We start from the raw sequence: 27976 nt of genomic DNA on the forward strand, positions 1-27976 counted from the left end.
ACAAAGGATGAGTAAGACACAGTGCCTGCTCCCAAGGGACTCTGGTCTGCTAAAGGCTGAGACAACATAACCTGGGATAAGTGCTGTAACAGAGATAGAAGCCGTGGCCTATGGGAAACCAGGGATGGGAATCATTTATTTGTCTGCGGTTAAAGTGAAACCAAGAGTTACAAAATGCCTGAGAAAAAGGCAGTGGACTGTACACCAAAGGAAATTTAAACAAAAATCTGACAGAGAGTGATAGCAAAGGTGTAGTGATGTTCAGGTGATAGCAAAGGTGTAGTGATGTTTAAAAGAAACAAGTAATGAGAACAACTGTATCCAGTGGTGACTAATTACAGGTAGAATTGAAAGATTCCTACTCCCAGAAGGAAACAAGTTCAGTATAACCCAGAAGTTAGTTTTCTTATATTAAAAACTGATGTAAGACAAGACAATATTAAGAATATAACCTGTGAGAACAAAAGAGTAGTATTTCTGTTCTCCTGGATAAGAAGCTGGTCTTGACTAAAATAGGAAATCCAATTCTGTTCTCATTTAGTCATCCTTTTATCTGTTATGTGCAGAGAATCATCTTTAAGTTAGACATACAAAAAATTAGAGAAGATTCAGAAAACCAAAACGAAGCATAAAAATGGAAAATAAAAGGCCTTTTTTAAAAAAAAAAAACACACACACAAAAAACACACATAAAATTGCTCAGTACAGAGAAAAGATTTCCACCTCCCTAACTTTCCAGTAACTGAAAGGTTATTATTAGAAGGACACTGACAATATGTTGTTGTTTTTTTAAACAAAAGTAAAGGAAAAGGCCTTAAATTTACCAAAATAAAGCACAATAAAAAACTTCCTAGTTTAAGGGAAATTCAACATAAATAATTTAAAATCAATAATGAGGGGAACTGCCTTCTTTGATTTAGGGGGGATGTCCTGCTCTTTAAGGTCTAGAAATAGAGATATTATTTCCAGCTATTCAGATAAACAGGGCACTCTTTGATTTGAATATATTAGATACCACGTTTTAGCAAGTATATAAAATATCAATGACCGTTTTGTGATCTTAACACATAACTATGTCAGTTACATTTGGTTTTGGGTTCCCAAAGGAAAATTAAATTCATCAAAAGCAAAGAAGCATCCCAGCTGCACTGGCATAGCGCTTGGCAGATTCAAAGAAGATAGGGTTTTCCTGTAATATATTCTCTTCTCAACCTTTTGTTTTAGCTTTAACATTTCTCTCCCTTACAATACTGCTCCAGCCAGTCCACCTGCATCAAGTGAATGTAGACAATAAGAGTGCTCATCTTTAGAAGTATTTTTTTCTTTAGAATCAGGCTACTCTTACTTTTTTTATTTGAACTAATTACTGGGTGCTTTCAGAGCTTTGCTTTTCATATATTACACATATTGTAGTCACACTATGTCCTTAGCATTTGTTTCAGTTTATAAAGAATACAATTAGCCTTTTTAATGCTTGGTTCAGTCACAATTAAAGCTCCCCTAATGGTTAAGGATTGGTCTTTCCAAGGCTGAGAAGGTGTTTTTAATTATTCATTCCTCGGTTTGTTTCTTACAGCAGCCTCAGCTGTGCTTTATTATTCAAAGGTTAATGCAAACAGAGAAGTGGGTAAATTAAATCTGCTTGGCAGCCAACAACGCTGCATATTAGCCGACACTGTAAGACAGGGATGGGCATCGCAAGTTATTTCCACTACTGCAGCACTACCAAAGCAAAAACCACTAAATCCCTCAAAGATAGCCTACACTGACAGGAATTATTAAGGGATGCTACACATTGGTGGTTCTTAAATAGCAGATCTTCAGTAAAATCTGTGTTGGTTTTGCTCACAAAGGGAGAAGACAGTGGCTGAAATCTGAAAGGTAGTAATAGCTTCTGTAGAAAATTGATGTAGATACCATGACTAATGAACTTGGTATAATATTAAATCACTCTTTTCACAGGGCTCTCATAGCACTTTGCTTATGAATCCCATGGAGCATATACATCTTGCCGCCTTCTCTCGTGCTGCCCAGACAGGCAGCCCCTTGGGGGATCGGAACTGATTTTTTGTCTTGCCCAGATTACAGTACAGTGCCCTACACATAACAAGCACTGAGGGAAAGATGGGGAACTATTGAAAATAAGTCTCAGCACCCTATAGCTAGTATTTTGGTCTTGTAGAGATCTTGATCTCCTGAAGTAATTAATCATAGGTAAGTTTTGAATTAAGTCCACTAAATACCACCTCTTATTAACAATCGATCAATGTCTTTTAGTGATGAATTATTATTTACAGGGTCTGTTTTAGCCACATAGCACCTTTCTTCCCCCCTACAGGGCTGATATTTAGCTTTTCTTCTCCTCCTAAACTTGAAAAAAAAAGTGTCTCTATGTTTAGTTATTTATTTTCATTGAAGTGGTAATGTGTGTGTATCGTGGAGGTGTGAGGACAAATTTTGAGGCTACTATTAAAGAGCATATGGGAATTTTGGTCTGGTGCTGTCTCAGATGTTGTTATGTGGTAGAAAATGTGAAACAGAAGCTATTCTTTACTGAAATAAAAACCAAGAAAGGTGGGCTTATTAGTCACATCAATTTCTTACATGAGCTCAGTTAATGGGGAGAACTATGGGGGACAGAAAGAGACATTGGCATGCAAGATGTCATACAGCAGGTACAGAAAACGGAAATTAGAGCCCCTAAAGAGAAACTTCTATTTTCCTGTCTTGAGCCCAGGGCTGAAGGGCAAGGTGAGCTTTAGGGTCCTGATTCACCCCTACGGTTTCTCACTTACCTGATAGTAATAAATGGGCCAGGCAGTGTTTTAAGCTCTTTACATATATTAGCTCGTATAATGGGCACATCAACTCTATGAGGTGGTCACTCTTTCAAAGATGAGGGAAACGAGACAGCAAGAGGTTAAATAACTTGCTTTCAGCCACACAGTTAAAGGCAGAGCCAGGATTCAGACCCTGGCTCTCTGGATCTGTAGTCCACATTCTTTACCACTGTGCTATACTGATAGACTAGTGCTTTACTAACGATGCTTCTGTATTATTCTGCAACAGACCTTCACTTAGTATCCATGTGTGTAGTTTGCTTTTGCCATTAGTCTTCTGGTTGACTTGTTCCCTCCTCCTCTGTGCTAATCTTGGCCTCCAGGCAGCCTGGTGGAAGAGAACGGTGAGAATAATGGGTCTTAGAGCCAGAGATACAGAGAAAAATCATGCAGGTGGTAGGGCTTCATAGTCGACTTTTTTTGGAATAAATTAGACAGCTGTATGAAGAAATTGTTTATCATATTCCTATCCAAGAAACAAAAGGTGTTCTCAGCCAATGAAAAGTGCATTGAGTATATTGAAGGTATTTAGCTTCCTTGGGAAGCAACTGCCTTAACTCTGTATACAAATAAATAAATCTTAACTCTCTTGTCTAAGAATAAATGTCCCTAAGATCTGCCCCATCTTAACTTTGAAATGGAATGTTTACTTTGATATAGTATAAATGTTAGAAAGTAACAGAGCTGCATTTGGAATGCTACCACAGCACTTTACATTCTGTCCTCAGTGAGTGGTGACGTTTTTGAGAACTGAAAAATTGAAAAGGGTTCAGCTTCCTGAAAACTGTGTAGGGGCAGCAGTGGCTTGCACTCTTGTCAAAAGCTTGTTTAACCTGCAGATAACATCAGTAGGCATGTTAAAGCTCTGCCTAACACATGTATGGGGGAATTTTTAAATAATAAGGAAATGCTACCTGCTCCAGCATGCCAAAATTGTCCTTTCAGTACAGCTAAGAGAGGCTAATTCTGTAAGCTCTGCATGCCTTGAAACGTTTTATTTCTCACACAAAATAGAGGGAAAAACACACAAGAGTTGGGGTGGGAGGTGGACAACAAAAGCAGTGTTGCAAGAAGTGGTAGGTTTGCTAAAGAAATGAAGAGAGTAGTCAAAGATCACTATTTCTAGTTTAAAAAACTTAAAAATAACAATTTGATAGCTGAAATAAAAATGGCTGCTTGCCACTTCTGACTCTAGTCCTTGAAACATGCCCAGGATAAAAAGGTAAAAGAAAATCCAGATGTTGGTCTTGGTCTTTGGTCTCCTGTCTTGATTGAGCAGAGTGTAGTTGTCATAATGGTAACCACACAGTTTCTCCTGATGAGTCTTCTAAATCGGCAGCAGTTGTGACATAGTTAAGGCTTTTCCTCAGGATCAGGGGGCTCAGGATTTCTTCTATAGGTGTGGTCTTAGGCAGAGCATTTCACCTGATGGACCCTTAATTTTATAACTTTTGAAATGAAGGCTTGGATAGAAGTATTTCTCAATGGGGGAGTAGCTTTTATCATTTTTTTCAAATTATCCCTTTTCCCCACTCCACCTGCAAAAGTGGGTCATTTTTCCTGCAAAGAGAGGGTATGTTGAAAAGGAGGAAAAAGGTTGAGGATAACTCAGTATTTCTAGAGTCCTTTCAGCAAACTAAAGAATTAAAAATTCTATAACTCAGTATTTTAAGTAATTTTGATTGATTTTATGCTTGATGTCCAACTCAGTGGAATTCTAGTCCAGTTCTAATTCTTGCTTCTGTATTATGAAAAAGTTGAACTAGACGATTTCCAAAGTCTTTATCATTGTAATCTTATTTCTAACAACCCACATATATAAAAAAAACTGGTTTCTTTTTGACTCTGTGACTTATCTTTGTGCTTACAAGTGAATGTGTCTTATAAAAATGGCACTTAGAAGGAATAGGACAAATACTCAGTTTTTCCATGCAGTCTTCCTTTCTGCTTCCCAGTTTCTCTACTTCTCCCTGCTTATTATTTTGTATAGTTGTGTCACTTTAAATTTTGTTGCAAAGCTATGCTCTCACTGCAATATATCACACATTGGGAAAATTAAATACACACAAAGTCATCCTTACACAAAACACAGAAAGAAACAAGGAAGTCTAAGGTGTCATGAACTTACTAAGAGTCTTCCGTCCTCAGTAACTTATAGAGAGCTAGTTTAACCGCCAAGCATACTATATTGCTAACTACTACCTTCCCTAGGAAAAGGAAGCACCAAGTTTATTAAGCAGTTATTATTTTTATTTAAAATTCTCTTTTTCTCTCCTTTCTATCTGCGAAGTTGTTGACACTGTTAACAAAAGGTGTACAAAGTAGATGACGGGAATGGTTTTAAGATTTGGTAAAATACAACTACAGTCACCTGAAATCATTTTTTTTTTCATCTTTACATCTGAAATCTAGAAGGAGAGATTGAGGATAAAGGTCCTCCCATTTATTAAGCACTCACTGACAAAGTATAAAATAATTATTTTGCTTGGAATACTTCAAGAATAAGAACCAGATACTTCAGGACTAGAAAGAAACTGTATGAAAATGAAAAGTCCAATTCAGCTTAAAGCTTAGTATATGGAATAGACTTTTTTCTATCAGCACTATTATATCCTAACTTCCTAAGATGTGATAGTGGATTTTGGTGGCATTGGTCTCTTTTTTTTTTAATTACTGAATACAAACATAGGGAACCTCAGGAATTTATGAAATACCGTTCTCCGTTTGTCCTTTCAAGAGCTGTAATCCTGGCATTTTCCTCAACACCCTCTTGGCCATAGATGCCTTTACACTATCAGAATGAGGTATTTTTTCCTGTGATCCAGATGGTTCCATTGTTTAATATTTCTTCCTTCACTAGTAATAAAGGTCCCATAAGTAACTGCTTTCATAAGGCTATGTTTGTGTGGAATGTTATCACTTTCAAAGAAGAACCTGGCCTTTGGGGGTAAGGAAGATGCCTGGGAGGAGAATGCAACTAAGTTAAGGCCTGAAGGACAAATAGAAGTCAGACCTACAGGACAAAAGCTAGGAGGCAAGAAAGCCCTGTTCCCGTGGGGTAATTCCAGTGTGATTGGAGAATGGAGTTGGAGGAGAGGACGAGGCCAGAGATGTAAGCCAGAGCCAGGTCTTTGTGGAAGACTTCGTATGCTACTAAGGAATTGGGTGTTGTCCTGAAGGCATTTTGAAGAAGCCAGAGAAAGCAGAAAAGCAAAAGGTCCCATTTTGAAAAACTTTTTGGAGATTGCCCTCTCTGAAGCTGGTGGGTGGATTAGAGGAGAATAAGACGAGGTAGAGACACCACGGAGGATGCTGGTGCCATCCTGAGTGGCAGCTGATGCCTCCAGTAGACAGATTACAGAGATGCTGTGGAGTCAGCAGGATTCCACAGGCTCTGGGGGAAAGAGGAAGCGGAGTCAAGGGTGACTCTTGGGTTTCTGACCAGATTAGAGATTCATTCCATTGGTGTTTGGTAGGTTGATTGTAGAAACTGGATTATGGGACACCCAGAACGAAGGTGAGAAGATAAGGTGTCTGAGGACAGAGCCCTGAGGAGGCAGACATTGAAGAGGTGCCCTTGAAGAGGACAGGATTGGAGTTAGCCAGTTAGAGGGTGGTCTTGGAGAGATACCTGGGAAAGAGAGTTTTTCAGGGGTGGGGGTGGAAACTACAGAGAATTGTAGTAAAATGAAGACAAAAAACTGTTGGATTTAGCAGCAAAGAGGTTAGCCCGTGGCGTTGAGAACACTGAAAACGGTTTTCACCTTGAATCTCCCCACCCCCGCATGTTGTTTTTTCTCATTTCATTCAGTTTTGTGGCATTTCCCCTCTTTAACTGCCTTTCCTACTGTCCTTATCTGTAACTGATCTGGGCCTTGCTTTCATATTTTCTTTTAAGGGATGGGAACTACCCTTTCCTTCCAGTCTGACACTAGAGACACACATAGATTACTGTGTTGTAATCCAGAAGCTTAGTGTCCCTGCAGCTGTTGACTCCCAGAGGGACGTTGGACAAGGTGCAGCACACCTATGTGCGTGAGCAGTGCAACTTCCCACTGGAGGGGGTGAATTCAGCTACACGACTTCTGACACATAAGCAGGAATGACTAGAGCTCCTGAGAAATCCCCTCATTCCTCTCTCACCCGCCCTGTCCCTGTCAATTTCAGGTTAGTGTTAGCACATGGAGATTCTCTCCAAAGGCAAGTTCCTTGTTGGGTGAAGCCAGGCCCCCACACCACCCCTGCCTCCTCCCCCGTACCCGTCTCATCAGTGTTGAATGAAAAGGCAGCAGATCTGCCAAAGCTCTTGGTCTCAGAGTCACACCTGTGGCACAGCGAAAGTGTTCAGATGTATCTCAAGCATCTTATGATCATAAAGACAGTGAGTGTTTAGTCCTCAGCAATTTTATTATAAATGTATGAATATTTTGTGTATACATACTGGCTCATCCACCGTAGGCAGCAGCATGGAAAGCTGAACACGATTTACATTGTTGATTCTCTCACAGAACTTCTCCAAGCAGCAACTTTGGGCATTTAACCAATTTGTAATTTGCTGATATTTACACTTTAATAGATTTATCTAATTGCATTTTATTTTGAAATTTAACTGTTAGCTGTGTTTATTCTGGAAAAAATAAAATCTGAAAATAAAAAAAATAAGACTATTGATTATTAAGAGTACTGCAAATGGGAAAACATTGCTAGATAACATCATACCTAAAAATCCTGGTATTAAATTAACATTCTAGTCAGTGAAAAATTGGATTTCCTGGGAGTAGCATGAATTCTGATAGGTTCCAAAGTTCTGTATCTAAATATACATCATAAGATTAGGTTGTAGGGTTTTGATAGTGATTGTGATGGTGATGATGATTTATATACCATCTTGGTAGCCTGTTTTCTACTCCTAGGATCTTGAAACCCTTCTTATAAAATTACTAGGTAATTAACCTTTTGAATGTGTTGGTGAACTTATATGTCATCCACAAGGTATGACAACAAACACAAAAGCAGCGAACATTTGGAGGCTTACTAACTGGGCCCTTACAGAACCCATTATCCAAGCTCTGTGAGTACACTTCTACTAAAACTTTATAGTCGCTCCACGAGGTTGATGCTGTAATTGCCCCATTTTGCAAATGAGGAAACTAAGATATAGAGAGATTACATATTTATCCAGGGTCCTACAGATTTTCAGTGACAGAGCCAGGATTCAGACAAACAGGCTCAGAGCCTATTTATGTTCTTCACCATCACTCTGCACTGCAGGTGTCCTCTGGCACCAGCTTTTACTTGATCAACTTAAAAATATAAAACAGTGTACAGCATGTGCTCCTCTCTTCTTTGGTCTAATTAAAGTATACAATAGCCCATTCTTCTGTTTTGTAAATATCCAGATAATTCTGACATATTAAAAAAAACCACTTTGGTCAGTATGGGCTACGAGAACATCTGGATCTGCACTGTCTGATAGATGTGACCAGTAGCCTCTTGGAGCTATTTAGATTTAAGTTCATTAACATCAAATGGAATAGAAAACCCACTTCCTCATTCTCAGCAACCTCATCTTAAGTGCCTAAGGCCATGCTTGGCTGTCAGTTACCATGTTGGATAGGGATGGAAGCCGGAGCATTTCCATGTCACGGAGCTTTACGGGGCAGTGCTACTCTAGGACAGTCCTATTGGAGAGGAGTGCAGTGTGAGCCACATGTGTGATTTTAAATTTTCTAGTAGCCGCATTTTAAAAAGTTAAAAGAAATAGGTGAAGTTAATTTTAATTTATTTTAACCTAATACATCCCAGATATTATCATTTTTCAACAAAAAATGTAATTAACAAAAAGTAATGACATATTTTACTTTCTTTTGCATTGTTATCAATATTTAGTATATGTTTTACACTTACAGCACATCTCAGTTTGAACTAGTCACATTGTACCATATTGTACAAGACAGCTCTGGATTTCTACACCAGGTTTCTCAAGTGGGACATATCAAAATGGAGTGGGACAGGGGGCTGTGTAGTTCAAGAACCACTGCTGTAAGCTTTGGGATTGGAAGTGGTGTGGATATGCCACTTCTAAGATGATAGAGGAGGCCAGAAAGTATTTTCTTAAAGAGATATATTTTGGCCACATAAACCAACTTAGAGTAATAACATTAGCTGTGTTATTTAACCCACTGTTAACTGCAAGACAACTGACTGACTTCAAAGAACCAATAAAATTTGGAGTTCTGACTGAGAGTCAGATAAAACTTGGAATAGGCAAAAATTGAATGTAAGTTATCTACAAACACTACTTTTGTGAAGTATCTCTTGCCTTCTTCTGAGTCTCTTCCTTGGTGACACTATTTGGTGACTCTGTATTTAGCCTAAATTATATTACTATATGTATCTAGTCACTATATATATAATTATTTTTATATAGTTAGTTATCTGTATAGTGACCCAGAGAAATTGTATCTCTGTATTTGGGAAATGTGTCTGTGCACATTGTTTCATAGCTGTGTACTCTCATGTGTGTACTTTTCAAACTAAATTCCTTCATCTACCTTGAAGTAATGTAACTACACACCTATAATTTACTCAACTTTTAAGCTTTTCCTTCTGATAAACTTACCTATTCATGTTGGGTCTAATTATAGCTCAGAGTGTAACCATGTTTATTATGCATCTGAATGAGTGAGCTTGTCTGGCAACAAGGAGCTGTTGTTGCCAAAGCTTAATTGTCATCTTCCTGCACATATTCTCTCTATACCTCATTGTCAGCTTCAGGAGAGGTAGGTAAAGGGGAAGATGGGACCAGGAATGCTGTATTTTGGTACGTTCTACCACTGCTTCTCAACGTATTTCAACACTCTGCAATAAACTTGGCTAACTGTAATTTTATTTTTTTCATCTTTTTTAAATAAGTGAAATCAAACACTGAAGATAAAATCAAACTCTCCTTGATTCCCCTCCTCCAGATCTATTTCTTCCCATCACATCGCTCCACTCTCTCCTATTCCTTCTGCAGCCTCTATCATGAATTTATCTTTCCAGTTCATTTCTTAAAAGATTTTGGCATAGATAAGTATCTATATACAATGTAAAATAATTGTTTTATGTTTCTAGTTTATACAATAGGATCACACTGTACAAATATACTGCAGCTTGCTGTTCTCACATAGCATTTTGGCAGACTTTTTTGGCAGACTTTTTCCCAGTGTGAAAATCTGATATATATTTAAGAACATATCTAACATGTAAGTTATGAAAGCTAGTCATAAAACAGATAACTACAGAATTTACCACATACACTGAGAAGTAGAACATTACCAGAACCATTGAAGCTCCTGTCACTTTTCCTCCCCCTCTGACTGCATCCAGGAAACTACTCTTTTGAAGTTTGTTCTCATTTATTTTCTTGCCTTAATACATATATGTATGTGTCCCTCAGCAGTGTATTTTCTCGCTTGCTTGTTTTTAAACTTTGTAGAAACAGTATATCATATATGTTCCTTTTAGATGTGTTTTTTATTCAATATGGTATTTTTAAGATTCATCCATTTAGTTTACGTATTTTCACTGCTTGTGTAATATTTCTTTTGGTGAATTCTGTTTTTCTATCAGGGACGTTTGTGTTGTTCTCAGTGTTGATATTTACAAATAGTGCTGCCATGAACACTGTTGTGTATGTCTTCTGGCACACATACATAAAAATCTCTCCGGGTCATGTACCTGGGAATGTAGCTCCTGTGTTGTAACATATGAGTGTATACGTTCACCAGCAGTGTACAGGAGTTCTTGGTTTTCCACATCCTCAGCAACACTTGGTTTTGTCAGGCGTTAATTTTTGCCTGTATGTTTTTTAAAATATCAAATTGTAATTTTATGTTTCCTTTTTCTGATTTTAATGAGATTGAGCATTTTTATATCATTATTGGTCATTCATGTTTCCTCTTTTTGAAAATGACTGTGTCTTTTCTAATGGATTATTAGTCTTTTTCTTATTAATTCATAGGAATTTGTATATTCTGAACACTAGAATTTGGTCAATTTTATATGATCCAAACCTCTTTTCTCAGTGTGTGGCTTGCTTTGTTAGTCTCTTTAGCCAAACTCTAAAACTTCTGACTTTTGCATTTAAGGGCTTAATCCATCTGCGGCTGAGGTTTGTATATTTTTTGAGGTAGAAAAACAATTTTTCTGTTTTCCAAATACAAAAACTGTTTTCCTAGCTCCATCAGTTCTGACATATGTCAGATTTCCATATGTGCATGGAAAGGTTTGAGGAGTTCTTTTGAGCTTCCAAACACATTTTAGAATCAACTTGTCAAGTTTCATTTTTAAAAAATCTGTTGGACTTTTTTATTAGAATTGCATTGGATCAAGTTGGAGGAAATTGACATTTGCAGTATATTGGGTCTCCCTACCCATAAAGTTTGTATCTCTCTGTAATTCTCTTGCATGTATTTCAATAAGTTTTATAATTTTCTTCATAATAATCTTATATTTTTATGAAATTTATTCATAGGTTTCTTGTATTTTAATACTACTATAAAAGGTATTTTAAATACATTTTCTAATTTCATTGGTATATGAAAATGCAGTTGATTTTTGCACATTGATCTTATATTCAGCCACTGTGCTATATACTCTTTTATTAAGTTTAATAAAGTCTAGAGACTTGGGGAATTTTTTCTGGGTACATAAATATTGCAAATGTTTTATTTCTTCCATCTCAATCCATATACCTTTTTTCCCCTTGTGACTGTCATGCCTTGATGAACATGACCTCCAGTACAGTAATGATTTGAGGTGGATATAGTGTGCACCCTTGTCTTGTTTCTCAGTTTTAAAAGGGTGTGCTTTTAGTATTTTACCATTGAATATATTAGTTGCTGTAAGGTTTTTATAGATGCCATTTATCAGATTAGGTTAAAGAAGTTTCTATTCCAATTTGCTAAGAATTTTTCTGCATCTATTGAAATTGGTTTTTTCTACTTAATCTGTTAATGAGTTAAATTACAGTAATAATTTTCTGTTATTACACTATCCTTGCATTCCCAGAATAATTCTGACTTGGATAAGATGCATGCTTTTTTATATACTGCTCAACAATGCATTTTTGTAGATATAAACTAATTTCAAAATGAGAGAATAGAAGCTAAATCTCTGTTGACAATAAAATATTTCCCAAACACCTTAATAGGGTTGCCCACTTTGCTACAGGGTGTGAGGATAATTTCTGGCTGGTAGATGTCAGTATTAGCTTGATATGGCAAAAAGAACACTGGAAAGCTCAATTATTTTTGGCCTCCTGTTCACCTGAGAGAATTAATACAATTCAGTTGATTCATGTGGGCTTTATCATACTCAGTGAGTTTCTGAGACCCAAGGACATATGTCTGCTGCTAGCAGCCATGTGGCTTCATTTGCTTTGCTGTTAGTCCATTATCATCCAACAAACATTTACTTACTAGGCGCTAAGGACAAGGCAAAATCCATTTCTCAATGAACTTCTATTTTAGGGAGGGACAGAAAAAGTAAACAGTTACAAAACACAGTTATAAAATGAAATGATACATCTTATCTTCCACAGACCACACTAGTGATGTGTAGAGGTGGAGAGGGGTGGGCAGGGAGGGAGTCTTTGGGTAGAGAGAGAAAAATGAAGAATCAAATGAGATATATGATACTTGAGCTGAGTTTTATGGATGATGAACATTTGCTGATCTCCAAGAACCTCATTTGTTTTCTGAGTTGTTAACAAATAGATAGTAGGCTTTGTTTCTTCTTTAGCTGCCCTTTTGGCTTTGAAAATTTGTCTCTTTGACCCTCTGACCCTATTAACCTTTTCAGGACCTCACAAAAAATTTCATGCTTTATTAAATATTTGTGCTCCCACTTGTGATCTGTGGTCCTTGAATCTTTTGTTCCATAGATTTAGGGTTGTAAATGACAAAAGAGAATCTTCTTTATTCTGTTTTATTAAATAATACCAACATATTTCGTGTGTAGAATACTGATGATATTGACAAATGAATCATCATATAAAATGAACCTGTTAACTTCGTTGTGTTTTTATGAAAATGCTCAATATATTGTTACCATAAATAGATTTTTAAAATTCCAAGCTTTATATAACCTCTAAGCACATTTCATTTGTATGTCTTCTTTCAGTGCTGGACCCAAAGGAGACAACATTTATGAATGGAGGTCAACTATATTGGGACCCCCAGGATCTGTCTATGAAGGAGGGGTGTTCTTTCTTGACATTACCTTTTCACCAGACTATCCGTTTAAACCCCCTAAGGTCAGTATGAAGTATTGATTTATTTTTAGCAATATATATTGTTGTATATGTATATACATATACATAGTCTCAAATAAGCATATCTAGGAATGCATGTCTATCCTGTTAGCATAGACAGTGTCCCAGGGCTGATTGTATGTGAAAGGAAACAATGCAGAAAATCATAGGTTATTCCTCCGCCCAGCCCTTTATTCATGTTTCATTGCCTTTTTCTCGTCCATTTTCAATAGCTCCTTTCAGTGGTATATGTTTAAATGTAACATTAGATAGCATGTTATGGCTGAGAGTAAGGGAGTAAAATTGAGCCAGCCCTAGAGCCTGAAACCGGAGCCAGAGCCAAGCCCAGGAGCCAGACTAAAAGTGGAGGGAGCCCCACCAAGGCAGGGCTTATAGCACCAACTATGGAACTTTGCATTTTGGAGCCTCCATGGTTCAGCTGCTCACATGAGTATACACACGTGCACTAGAATGGAAAATGGCCCACAAGACTTAAAAAAACCACACCAAGAAAACTCAGTAAAGAAGTGTTTTAATAGTCCATTAGTACAAATGATTAATTAATGAAAACTCATACATAAATGACTAGAGAAAGTGCAAGAGTACAATGTAATGAGAACGTGGGAGAATTTTCACCTATTTAAATTGAAATTATGTAAAGAACTTCATATTCCTTTCTACTGCCTGTAAGTCAGTCATTTGACGAGTTTAAATTTGTTCTCCATTTTGGAAAGGTAAGGACCCTGGGGACACTGTGTATATTGACTATCAAGAAAGAATTTGACGCAACTTAACTCTCAATGCAGAGGAAAATAAAACTTTTTTCAGTTGTAGGTTGTAGTAAACTAATTTAAAAAGCAAAAATAAAACTATACCTTCACTATGACTTTCTGTAATTCCCCTCACTTTCTCCTACCTTCCCTCTTTTTTCTCTCTCTTCTTTTCTTCTCCCATTCCACTGATGCTTGCATATTGTTTTGATTTCAAAGCAAAAAGTAATAACTATTAATTTTACCAAAGAAGAAACCAAGGGTATAGAGAAACTAATGGCGTCAGGACTTGAACCCAGGAAGCCTGGCTTCAAAGCCCACGTTTCTTACTATATTACATAATACATTTTATCCAAGCTGGCAGACTTGGTAGCACTGGTGACCACCCAGAGCTTCATTTGGTAGGTTTTCAGTGACAAAGCTATAATATATCTAAAATTTATTTTCTCCTTTTACTGAATGGAAACCTTATGTCTTTACATCTACTTTGGACCAGCCCATAAATCACCCGGAATACCTGTTACACTGCCAGTGATGTGAGGACCTTTCTCTGACAGCCTCCTCAGTAAAGGAAGTTCAGAGCAGGGGAGAGGAGGGAAAACTCAGATCAGACAGTTGTGCTGCTTGTAGGTCTGGTGTAGTCTGTTCTGTGAAATATACATCTCAGAAAATGTCTGGACTTACCCAAATTCTGCATGACAGAAATGTGTATATTAAACAAAGCTAGAAGGGAAAGCTAGTAAGTTAAAGTAGTTCAGTTTCTGAAAAGGCCTTGATAGACTGGAAGGAAGGGTAGGCCGAAACTAGCAAAATGGAATTTAACTTGGCTACGTGTGTAGTATTTCATTGAGAATCAAAAAGAAAGCATGCTTCAAGATAGAAAAGAGAGATCATCTTTATTTTCATATAAATCAAATTTGAGGGCTCCTGGCTGACTAAAATTCTGTGGGAACATGAGGTTCTTGAAGGCTTAAGGAGACATTTTAGGAGTACAGTCTCCAGGGCTCTGAACCAGTCACACTGTATCTCAAATACCTCAGTCTCTTCTGAGCTCCTCATTTTAAGAAGGACAAATGAATACGCTGCGGAAAGAGAGAAGAGTTATTAGCATCCTTGAGTTCCTTCACTGGGTCAGCACTGTACTTAGCATAGGCTGTGCCAATTTATGTCTCCTCCAGAATTCCCAAATAAGGCTAGGATGTTCCCTTTCACAGATGATGAAGCTCAGAGAGGTTTTCCAGTATTGTACAACCATGGATCTACTTGAACCTCAGACTCCAGGGACCATGTACTTTCCACTGAATTATACACTGTTACCTGGGAGATGTTTACTAGTAAAAATAGGACATAGGAGGAACCTGATAGCTGTCCTCAGATGTTTCAGGAACTCTGTGGTGTGAGTTGGGGTTAAGACTTTATCCTGGATGACTGGATGGAACAAAAATAGAAGCAAGAGGATGTCAGTTACAGGGAAGTAGATTCAATTCTATCTGTGAAAAATCTGACCTGTAGCTGGATAGTTTCTGCTTTTGAATAGCTGTGCTTCTGAAATACTAGGTTTCCTTTTGTTAGGAGTATTTAAAAAAAAAAAAAGAATATTACCAGAAAATTTAAATCCTCCACTGAATGAAGTTGATTAGACAATCTCTTAGGATAAAGAAAAACTGAACTTAGGTAACTCAAATCACAATTTAAATGCACATTTATTAGAAACTAGTGGGAAATTTTTCAAAGCATATTATCACCACCTAATTTATCAGTTTTAGAAACCGAATTTTGTAGACAGATAATGTTACTCCAAGGAGGAAAAGTTCGTGGGGGTCTTGAAAGCTGTTAACTAAAACAAGGACTTTTTTTATTAATAGTTTTGAAGTGCCATGCTGATGCCTTTCCTAGTCCTCTGTTACTCTAAGTAATCCATATTTGTGGTTAAGTCTTGTTATTTTCCTGTGTTGCCCTCATCCTATGCTCTTTTCCAACACCCTTAGCCACATATTTTGATTCATTCAGCATTTTCCAGTACTCTAAAGAATGAACCCAGGGTAAAGTGGGTGTCAAGGAGAATTGTTGGTAAGAGTAGAGGTTCACAAGTAAATCTGATTGGCTGTTTAATGGGTATCAAATACCCATACCATAAAGTTAGTCTGTAGCATGATTGGGTCCATGAGGTGAATTTTTCCCAGACTCTCACACTTGGTTGGAATCCTTACGACTTTTACATACTACAGTACTCAAATATATCACTTAAAGGTCAGCAGAGTGATTTGGATGACTCTTATTGGCACAGGAACTTTGTGGGAGTAGGGCTTCATTAGGTTGAGCATCCCCACACTTTACCTAATTTTTCAAAATCAGACTATTTCAATGCACCTAAGTTCTAATAATGCAAGCAAAACAATTTTTATAAGTATGTAATACTAGTTTTAAATACATCAAGTACTAGTTATACTTTAAAATGCTATATTTCAGTACAGTTTTTAGTACATTGATTTTCTTATACATGTAATCAATATGTTTATGTATCTTTTACTAAATCTACAGCATTTTTGTTTGTATAGCATTGTTTGTTATATCTAAAGTATCTGATGCCAAGTCTTTAGTTGAATTGTTAACCACTAATAATAATATTTCTCTGGGAAAATATTTGTTTAATGAAACTTCATAAATAACGTTGTGCCTCAAAGAAAAGCATAATAAATTGCTGGTATGTCCCAAAGTTTTTTAATACTGTATTTCTTTTTCAGTGTAAGCATACATTTTAATGTTATAATTCAGATATCTATTTATTTTTAAAGTAGACATTGCTTTATATCTTATTGAGGATTACATTTTCTTGTTCATTTTATAGACAGTTACTCTTGTACTCAAAACCTGCACTTTTTATATTTTAAAAGTCTAATGCATAATGTAATATTTTAACTTTGCAAAGTCTACATATAAAAAGTAATTGCAGATAAGCAAAAGGAAAAAATTTAAATTATGTATAATCCTAATCCAGAAAGTAATTATTTATACCATTTTGCATATTTCTTTTGAGATTTTTGTTCTCTGCATACACAAGTATATACATATAAATATGTGTTTATGCATACACACAGATATATACACATAAAAATTGGGCCATAGTCCCCATGAGTTCAGAATTAATTTTTTACCTAACATTATATATTCACCCAACACTATATATATTTCCAATAAACATATAACTACATTACAGTTGTAGAAGCTATGAAATATTCAGTTATATAAATACATCAAATTTAATTTTCTGTGGACACGTAAGCTCTTGTCAAAATTTCTGTTATAATCAGTGATGTGATGTGATGAACATCTTTATAATTACATATTTTTATATACTTGCATTATTATTTCCTGAAGCATATTTGTTGAAATGGAACTTCTGGGGAGATGGGTTTACACACATATGTATAATTTTGATAAAGGTTGGCAATCCAGGTAAAAATTATATCAGTGTACATCATGGTCATCCAAATACGGTAGTATAGCACTTCCCTACACTCTCATCAGCTCTGAGAATTCCTAGTCTTCTTTAATCTCTGCCAGTCCAGTAGGTGAAAAGTGGTATCTCGTGGTTACTTTAACTTTTATTTATTTGACTACCAGTGAGATGTGGAATCGTTTTCATGTTTTCTTTTGTCTAGTTATTTCTCATTTTGTGAATAATATGCAGATTTTTTTGAAAGTCCCACACCAAATAAAATGAACAAGTGTACTTGAAAAATTCAGAAGCAAAATCATGAAATATGTTTTATTCCTATATTATTTATTCAACTAAAAACACTGAAAATATTGTGACATGTTGGTTAATGTTTTACATCTCAGAGCTTCTAATGACATACATCCTAAGGAGTCATGCCAGATAGGTCAGATCTTTGTTTCTGCAGCAGAAATACACAGAGGAGCCTATTCATAGTTTGGCTTTTTCTGTCTCCCTGTGGATCTAGATATTTTATTTTTAAAAATAAGTGGCCATTCCAAACAGATTTAAGATTAGGTAGGAAGGGGGATCAACCATGTTTGTTGTTTATGTTTAGTATCTCAAACAACCTGTGCACAAGTCAGACATGCTCTCTCAATGTTCAGATCTATTACTGGAGAGAATTGTTCTCTTTGGTAATGGAAGACAATGTCTGCCAGTAGATATTTTCCAAAAAGGAATGATAAAACTTGTTTTAAACAAACAAAAAAAACATAGAAATATTTGTGTGAGAAATAAAGCTCTTTAATATTAACATATAAAAGCTTTTAAATATAGTTTGTCCTTTCATTGCAAATTTCATCAAATACATTTTAAAATAAATCTTAACTTGGAAGTCATTTCAGAGAGTATTATATGTTTTGCAGGGGGGCAGTTAATAAAATCTAACTATGAATTCGTGATGAAATGTCAGGTAATAGAAAATATCTCACCTGCTTTCAGACAATGAAATAAATAATTTAGGTTTGTCAGATTTTCAAAATATTTTGTTACCCTCATTAGATTTTAACCTTAAATTGACAAGTTAAGGCTAATAGTGAATAAAATAGCTAGCTAGTTATAGTAAGAAGCAATGCTATCCAGCATTTAAAAGCCAGAGATACGTCTAGAACTAAAGTTCAACAGGGAATTCCACAATTTTATTCTAACTAGGTTATTGTTATTGACTTGTTTTTGTCGCTTCTGCTACTGTTCAGAGAAGAAAGTTGATAGTGTCTCCCAGGATTTTTGGAAAGAGCAATGATTTGCATGTGGAAACCTGACTCATTTGCTCTGGCTTTGAGGAGAGAACACACTTATTATGGAGTAACATGAATTAACTTGTTTTTAACCTGAGTTCATACATTCAAAGCCTTGGCCATGAGTCAAGTGCTTTCATACACATTGAATTGCCTATTTTACATCTCTAGTTGAACATCCAACAGTCACCTCAAATTTAACTGTTCCAAAGTAAACTATTGATTGCACAACCTTACCCCACCCCTGCCAAAGCCACCCCTCCAGTCTTCCCCATCGCAATGAATGGAAACTCTAGTTTTCCAGTTGCTAAAGCTAAAAACCTTGCAGTCATCCTTGACTGCTCTCACACAGCCTAGCTAGACCCAGTCTTACTGGCTCAAAATAAATACAGAATGCAACCATTTGTCATCACTTCTCCCTAGTAAGTGAGCCTCCATCAACTGCTGGCCTGAGCCACCATTGACTGCTCCCCTCCCCCAGATTATATTGGATGTTTCCTGTCTGGTCTTCCTGCTTCCACCTGTTCCTCCTACAGGGTATACCCCTACACCATAGGGTCCTTTTATAGTGTAAGTCACATTATCTCTGAGTAAAAGCACAGAAAACCTGTAGGATCATCCTGTTCACAACATACTTTTCAAAGTCACCAGTTCACTCTTGACTCAAATACAGAGAAGATTTAAATTGCTTATATCTCTGGAAGAAGGAACACTTACTCTCTTAGATTTTACACTCTGGTGTAAGTTAGTTTTTTATCAGATCATTCTCTAAACCAGCTGTGTTGGGAAGGAGGTGAGGGAGGTGATGCGAGGAGAAAAGTATGTTAGGAAGAGATTTTGAGTGGTCTTTCAGTTTTGCCAAGGGCCCTCTTCCCTGAGGCACCTGGGCTGTTCTCCAGTGTGTTCCTAACTCTCAGACACTGAGCATTAATTCTGTGCCGAGCAGTAAATCCAGGTTTCTGGACTTTGCTAGCCCTAAGCTAACGGGGAATTTGTTTCACACTTACAGGTCATTTTCACACTTGTGTCAGAACCATCCGTGTCTCCCCAGTATCATGAGCAGGCTATCGTATTACTTACATCTCATCAGTCGGTTATTTTCCTTTCAGTGCATTTTCCTTTTTGACGCCCCTTTTAAAAATGCCATGCTGCACCTGAAGGCCCTGTGAAGTTTAAAGCGAGCGTGACGAATACAAGCAGATCGAATGGTGGCCGCTGTTCCCCGCTTTGGAAACAGCACGCACTGTGTCCATCCGTGCGTCCAGCCACCACCGATTTAAGGGTTCCTGGGAAGCAGGGTTAGCTGTTGTTTGTTCATTTTCATGGCAAGGAATGCCAACTTTATTTGTTCTAAACCAACTTAAATATGGTTATAAGCTGATAGAAAAAATCAGACATTAGGCTGAAAGGAAGTTCTGTTCAGTCATGTTTTGAGAGGATCCCACTCTCCCTCGCTTCCTATAGTCTGATGTGGTACCAAATTTGGAAGAAAGGCCTTTATTTACTTATCATGACCTCCTCTGAAATGCTTATTGCCCGAGCCAACTTAATCTATTCAGGTTGAATTAACTCAGCCACCTGCACCTTTGCCCAAGCTTGGATGGAGTAGGTGTGTAATCGGCCCCTCTGATATCTACTCAGAGTCGTGCCATAGAGGTGGGGGTTTCAAACATGTACTGCGCCATGTCCCTCCACGCTCTGGGGTTCCTTTCTCTGTGGAATGTGACCTCACTCCAGTGGGAGTTGGTGTTTGTTGATATTTCTTTTGGCATAACTGGGAGGAGTAGACAGGCCTCAATTTGTTCACAAAGGATATTTTTTACTAGGAGGTTGAATGAACAAAGGAAACTGGAGTGAGACATTCAGATGTTTGAAAAATGAGGCACTCTCTGTCAGAGCCAGGGAAAGATGGCAGCTCACTTACCAGAGAGAGGCAATTTTTCCAAAGAAAGACTCACAGTTCTAGATGGGTGATACTCTCCTCACAGAGGTTTTCTGAAGAGAACAGCGTGGGGTAACTTCAAGATGAAATCTTCAGGATCCCAAACATCAAAGGGTAGGGATCCACTAGTCCCAGAAGACAGTGAACACTGGGAACTCTGAAACACCACAAGTCACAGAAAGTTCAGGGACAGTAAGGTGATGTTGAAGGAATAGTCTTGTAAAGAAGAAAACTTGCCTGGCCGGGTGTGGCTCAGCGGTTGAGTGTCGACCTAGGATCCAGGCGATCAGGGTTCGATTCCCGGTCAGGGCACATGACCGGGTTGCAGGCTCAATCCCAAGTTGGGTGCATGCAGGAGGTGGCCAATCAATGACTCTTTCATCATTGATGTTCCTCTCTCTCTTCTTCCCTCTCTCTGAAATCAATAAAGATATGTTAAAAAAACAAAAAAGAAGAAGAAATCTTGCTGTGCAACTGAGCTGGAAAAAGTTTCAGATTTGGTATTTTCCTAACCTTGTGGGAAAGATCCCCTGATGGAACTAGATCAACACAAGGAACAGACACCCTGTGTTCACGAAGTGTCTGTAAATTTAAAAACAAATTTTGTCATCCACTTGAGAAGTGGGATGGGGAAATGGTATTCTACATGTGAGAAAAAATTGTATTCTCTACTTTATTTAAATGTATTACTTGTTTGGATAGCTACATGTAATGTTATTTTGTTCAAACTTGGATATAGTAGGGAGATTTGAGTTAATTTTTAAGACTACCAGCCAGATAACCCCTTTGTGGCAATGATCGGGTTTCCTTGATATTTTTTTCCTTAGAGTTGGAGCTGGATCTCTTGATAAGATAGCAAGCAGCCTCTTAGAGATTTGCTCAAGCAGGTCCGAGGAAAATTAGAGAAAGGAATGTTCTCAGTTCCCAGCTGGCCAAGATCAGATTCAGTATGTAATTGTGGCTTGCCATTGAGTTAGGGGAAAGATATGATAGACTGGTCTTTGCAAGTATTATGCAGGTCTTGCCCTGCAGCAGGTGAGGAGAAACAAAGTCAGAAGTTAAAGATTGTAAGTAAAATAGACCTAGAATCAGATAGCTACACTGATTCATACAGGTGTAGCTAGAAATTCTAAGCAATCCGGTACATTTTTCATATGGTGTCCGTTTGTTAGCAGAAACCTACCAAAAGTTCTTATAAGTTGGTTGCTTTTTGAAATGCATTTTTAAGGCTGATTTATAAAGCAGAGATTTATTGAGCCCTTACAAGGTCTTCTATATATAAAGATAATAAGATACAGTCCCAGGGAGCATGGAAACAAGGAGGATAACAGGTGCTGACACAACAGTCCAGGCTGGAAAAGTATGAAGTTTGAGTTTTGGGGATGAAGACAAGGGTAAAAATATATGGATTCCTTTTTATTTCTTTATTCAGTAAATATTTGTGTACTGTATACCAGTCCAAATACTGAACGTACAGAAGAGTCTCTTCTTGTATAGAGTTTACATTCCAGATATGATAGAACAGGATTTCTCAACTTCAGCATAATAGACGCTTTGGACAAGGTAGGTTTTTGTCATGCAGGCCTATTTTTCCCGTTGTTGGATGCATCCCTTGCCTCTACCCACTGAATGCCAATAGCAGTCTCTCTCTCACTACTCCAATTCGTAACAAAAATGTCTCCAGATAGTGGTAACTGTCCCCTGGAGCACTGTTTTAGAGGTAACATTTGTATCCAGTGGTGACTGATTTGAGACATCTATGAAGACTGGTTTCTCATCTGAATGACCAGGTGAAAACATGTTTCCTATAAGAAACCTATAGGACATCTGGGTGGAAAATGTTCATTAGGCAGCTTTACATCTGGAGTTCAAGTTGAGTGATGTGAGCTAGAGATACAGGTTTGGGGGTTAAAATTCTAGAATAAATGATTTCACCTATAGAAATGGGCAAATTTTCAACCCAAACAGGGTTTTTGGAGCTATAAATTTCCAGAATGGATTTCTTAAAGGAAAGATTGATCATTGAAAAGATGAACGAAACTCACATTTTCTCTTTTTCATTCATTATGTTCTCAGTGTTTTGGGATTGGGAAGTTATTTTCCACATAGAGTACAGAATAATGACTCACAAAGTATCATATTCTCATTAAAAGACTCATTTGTTAATAAATCATAAAAGCATGAACAATTAAACCAGTCAGAGAAATTAATCTTCCCACAAGTGCCTAAATAAGGCCTGAAATAAATCAAAACAATTACCTGTGGTTGAAGTGTACTTCTGCATGGGAATGGACTAAATGACCTTCTTTAAGCTCCCCTTGGGCCTTTGTTTCAGTTTCCAATTCTACTGACATTATGGTGGTTATGGAGGATTGTGTGCTAGATAGACATTATACTGTATTTTAAATGCCTAATGTTTTATACTAACATTTACTGTAATTTTACACTCATTGTCTCACTTGGTTCTCTCACTTTGAGAGGCAGATTTCATTACCACAAGAAACTAAAACTTAGATTAAGTAACGTGATAGCTAGTAAGTGCCAGGCTCAGGATTAAAACTCCTAGCCTCCTGACTTCCAGTCCAGCAACCCCCTCTTTTCACACCTGAAGTAGCTGAGCTGTGAAGTGATCTTGCTAAACATACAGTAATTCAATTTATTGCCAACCTTGCATTCTTTTATGTAGTTATTGCAAAACATCCTTTTTGCTTTTCTCTTTGTGGAGAATTAGATTAAATAAGGTTTTTGTTTTGGTATTTGCCAAATTATAAACCTGTGTATGTACAATATATTGCATATTTGTTTCCCCTATACTTGTCCACTAACTTAGTTTAATGTCTGTCCCTATAGATTATATAAGCAGTAGTTTCTACAGTAAGGAAATAACACATAAAGCATAATACATGTGTTTATTTCCAGTTATTTTCTTCATTTCCTCACTTTTGTTTTTCTTCCTCCCCTTCTCACTTTAAAACATCACCTATTCTTTGGTGGTTTGCTTTTAAAACCAGATTATTTCATTTTTAAAATATGTTTTCATTGATTTTTAGAGAGAGAGAGGAAGGGAAAGGGATAGAGAGATAGAAACATCACTGATCAGCTGCCTCCTACTCGCCCCCCACTGGGGATCGAGCCCACAACCTAGGCATGTGCCCTGACTGGGAATTGAACTGTGACCTCTTGGTTCATCCATTAAGATACACTGGATGGGCAGAATATACCATTTTTAAAAACAGTTTTTAAAAGATGTATATATATATGTGTGTATGTATATATACACACGCGCACGCACACAACAGAGTAAAATGTTCAAACAGCACAAAAGGTGTCCAATGATATTAGGCCATCCTCCCTGTTGCTGGGCATTATCATTCCCCTCCCAAAGACTTTTTTCCTGCATTTGCTTTTTTCATTTATCATCTTCAGGATTGTCCCATATTCATGTACGTAGATTAGCTTCATTATACAGGGTGGGGGCAAAAATAGGTTTATAGTTTTCACATGGAAAATAATATAATAAATAATAAATAATAATACAAAAATAAACTATGTTTCACATCAACTGTAAATCTACTTTTGCCCCACCCTGTAGTTCACTGAATGAATGTAACATAATCTATTCAACAGGTTCCCTGGATACATAAGTTTTTTCCAATATTTTGCCCTCACAAATAATGCTTCACTGAGTATCTTTGTAGCTAGTGTCTTTGTGAGCTTGTGTAAATATGTTTGTAGGGTAAATTCCTAGAATTGGAACTGTTACAACAAAAGATACATGAAATGTTCAGTTTTAATAGATATTGCCAGATTGCTCTCCAGAAGTTTTACCAAGTTATACTCCCAATTTAGATGCATCTGCCTTTTCCCTACATCCTCACCATTGCTGTGTGGCACCACCACATATTTGACCTTTACCAATCTAATAGATAGGAAAGAATGTTTAATTATAATTGAGTTTCTCTTATGAGTAACAATACCTTTCTATGTGTCTGAAGGTTGGCCTTTTTCTTATGAAAGGAAAACTTACAATGACCTATACTCTTGACACTTTCAAACCAGGTAACTTTTGATGACACCAAACTCTCTGGAACATGGTATTTTCCTCTGTAAAAGAGAAAGTTTAACAGTCTGTAAGAGTCCTTTAATCTCTGTCAGTGGTTTGTCACTGCTCTGCTTGAAACTCTTTAGTGGCTTTCTGTTGCATTTAGAATAAAATTCAAACTTTTGACATTGTCCTGCGAGACCTTCAGGACCTCCCCACCTACCTCACCTCACTGCAGCCCTCCTTGGCCTCCTATTTGTCATTTAGGACGTTGGGGTTTGCTGACCCTGTGCTGGGACATGTTCGATCCATCCAAGCAACAGCTTGTCATTCTTCAGGCCTCACCTTTAGTGTTATTTAATGAAAGGTTCATTTCCTGACCACCTTAAATAGTTCCAAATGGTTATTTCCCATTACATCAGTCTGTTCACTTCTTTCATGAAACTTCTCACAGTCTGACATTTATTCTTAGTTGTTGATTGGTTTTATTTTCTGCCTAATCACATTAGACTAAGCTGAGAACAAAGACTTTTTTCTGTCTTGTAGTATCTGGCAAATGGTACTTTTGATAAAGCAAATATTCGTTTTGCTTGTCGTGTCTTTAACACTTCAGAAATCTGTTTGTGCTGTGTTGGTTTGTAGCATTGAAGTGTTGTTCAGTGAGAGCGTGTGTGCACACACATTCTCACTCTTTCCCACTGAAGTAGATACACCTGGAGGGCAGGGTCTTCCTTTTCCCATGAAGAGGTTTTTCATGCCCTGGCCTGGTAACTTGGTTGGAGCATCGTCCTGTATGCCAAAAGGTTTCAGGTTCAATTTCCGGTCAGGGCACATACCTAGGCACATGCGGGAGGTGACCAGTTGATGTTTCTCTCACCTCTCTCTCTCTCTCTCTCTCCCCCCCTTTCTTTCCCTCCCTCCCTGCCTCCCTCCCCTCTTCTCTTCCTCCCTCCTTCACTCCCTCTCCCTCCTTCACTCTCTCTCTCTCCCTCCCTCCCTCCCTGTCTCTCAACGTATCCTCAGGTGAGGATTAAAAAAGAAAGAAAAGTTTGTCATAGGAGCATTCAGTAGACCCAGTAGGAAGTAATGCATTTATTTTAAAACACTGAAAAGTAATACAGTTTATCTTTAAAAGCTTAAAATAAAGTGATACTGATATTGGCATGAAACTTAATTGGCAAGAAGTTAATCCAGGTTAAAGAAAAAACTTGAGTTTTTATTTCCATCTTGTTCAAAATAGTCTTCACTTTGTAAGTACCTAGGTTATATTTTATGCAGCCCAGCTGTTGACACACATTACAAGCAAATAATTTGTACCTTTAAATATAGGCTTCAAATAATATTCAGTATATGGGCCACATTTTGCAAAGGAAGAAAATATTATAATCTAAGAACCAAGTGCCTTTTACTATAGCTGTCTATCTTCAGTAATATAATATGAATATATCACTTTTCTGTGCCATTTTTACAGCTTTAGAAGTCACATGAAAGCTAAATCAATGCATGCACTTGTTTTCAAAGCCACACCTAAGCAAAGAAAATATGTAAACTTTGTCTTTGCTGCCACCTTGTCACGTTGTACAACTATCACTTAAGCTTTATTTAAACAGAAAATTCCTGGGCTGAAAACTCATGTGTAGTAGAAAGGATAAATGGGTTATGGCGTATTCATACAGTGGAATATTACATAACAGTGAAGTTAAAAACAACCATGAACCTCACAAGCACGATGTTGAAAGGAAGGAGATATAAAAGAACATGTACTGTGTAATTTCATTTATTTAAGTTCAAAAACATGGAAAACTAATGTGTGGAGAGCCAGGAGTCTGAAGAGGCAGGAGTCAGAGTAGTGGTGACACTTGGGATGGGAAGAAGCGAAAGGGAGGTTTCTGGGGGGCTTCCAGTTCTCTACGTTTTGTCCTGGGCTGTAGTTCCAGTGTGTTCATGTTGTAGAAATTCATCGAGCTGCGCACTGATGGCCTGTGTACTTTTCTTTATATGTGTTATATTTTTTTTACAATAGTTTCCATTCAAAAAGCTCCATATTCTTATATTGAATCCAAGTCTCCTCCATCTTGTAAAAATATTGCTATGAACCCAAATGTATTTTTTCCTGTTAAATTTTTATTGTTTGTTTTAACCTGTGGTTTGACATGTTTAGACCTTTTGAGTCTTTGCTTCTGACTAGTATGTTAACTGTCTACCCAGCCTTGTGTCATCCATAGCTTTGATAAGCATGTTTTTAGGCCTTCATTTAGTCATTGGGAAAATGTTGAAAAAGGCAGGACTAATCAGAAATTATCCAACTAGAGAGCTTGTTTGTGCCAACAATGTATTTGGTCAGTCAGCAGATCTGCTAAAATGTGCTCATTGAGTATTCCATGCGTACCAACCTGGGTTATCATCTAGGCTGGAATCCTCTTTCATGCTCACAAGGATACACTCAAAGTGCAGTTTGCAACAGCCCAGTTTGTTTTTGGACCCTACTATTTACAGTGCACACTTTCATGCATAAATAATACATGCATAAAAGTCGAATTTATGACTGCCCAGCTGTTGTGTTTATTTTGACACTAGGCCAGTGCCATTGATGGTAATAAAGGAAGAAGATGCCTCAGCCTTCATATATGTACCTGACCAAAACAGGAAGAACAATGAATGCTGTGGTAACTGGTTGACTGAGTACCAGATTCGAGGAGAGCCCACATACCACCCTCAGACTGTCACTTGCTTTAGTATATTTTTTGGAAGACTTTTAAAAGACCTCATATTAAACCAAAGTAGAGTTCAGATGTACTTTATCCGCTTTATTCCCCTAATCTGTAATTTTAATAACCATCTTGAAATGAGAAATGGCATGACCCATGCATCGCACAGTTTGTATTTGGTATGTCCATCCTTAATCCCCCAAAGAAAAATAGCATCCTGAAAGGAGGCTATCGGCAATAATCTCAAGTGGCCATAATGAATCGCACTAGGGTAGTGGCAGGGAGAGTGAAGAGATAGAGAAATTGAGGAGGGTGGAGTCTACTCCATACATTTCTCTCATGTTAACCCCCCAAGTTTCTTGCAGGGTGCATTAATATTACTCTGTATTTTTTCTGATGATCTAAGCTTTTGTGCGGTCATTGCTGTACGACCGAGAGTATGAAACCAATACTGCAGGTCAGTATGGCAACACTGTGAGAATTTTTTACATAGACACATTGGAAGTTATTCGTCTTCTTGGTGAGCCAATTTAGAAGGGAGGGGCGGAAATTAGCAAACCCTCCTTATGCCAATCCTTTAAAATTCGATTTGTACCTACCTCTCATCTAGTATTTCCTGGGATTCTGCCAGCTAGATATC

The 27976-nt window shown here is 37.4% G+C and overlaps 1 protein-coding gene across 1 annotated transcript in view; it reads left to right on the forward strand.

The window, feature by feature from the left end:
- UBE2E2 (ubiquitin conjugating enzyme E2 E2) overlaps positions 1–27976 on the forward strand; it is a 212642-nt gene that overhangs the window by 148534 nt on the left and 36132 nt on the right. The window contains exon 4 of the mRNA XM_081160370.1: positions 13008–13140. Within this exon, the coding sequence (XP_081016496.1) occupies positions 13008–13140 (133 nt within the window). The remainder of the gene's footprint in view (positions 1–13007; positions 13141–27976) is intronic.

Source organism: Miniopterus schreibersii (genome assembly GCF_964146895.1).
Source record: "Miniopterus schreibersii genome assembly, chromosome: 15".
In the NCBI taxonomy this organism is placed as follows: Eukaryota; Metazoa; Chordata; class Mammalia; order Chiroptera; family Miniopteridae; genus Miniopterus; species Miniopterus schreibersii.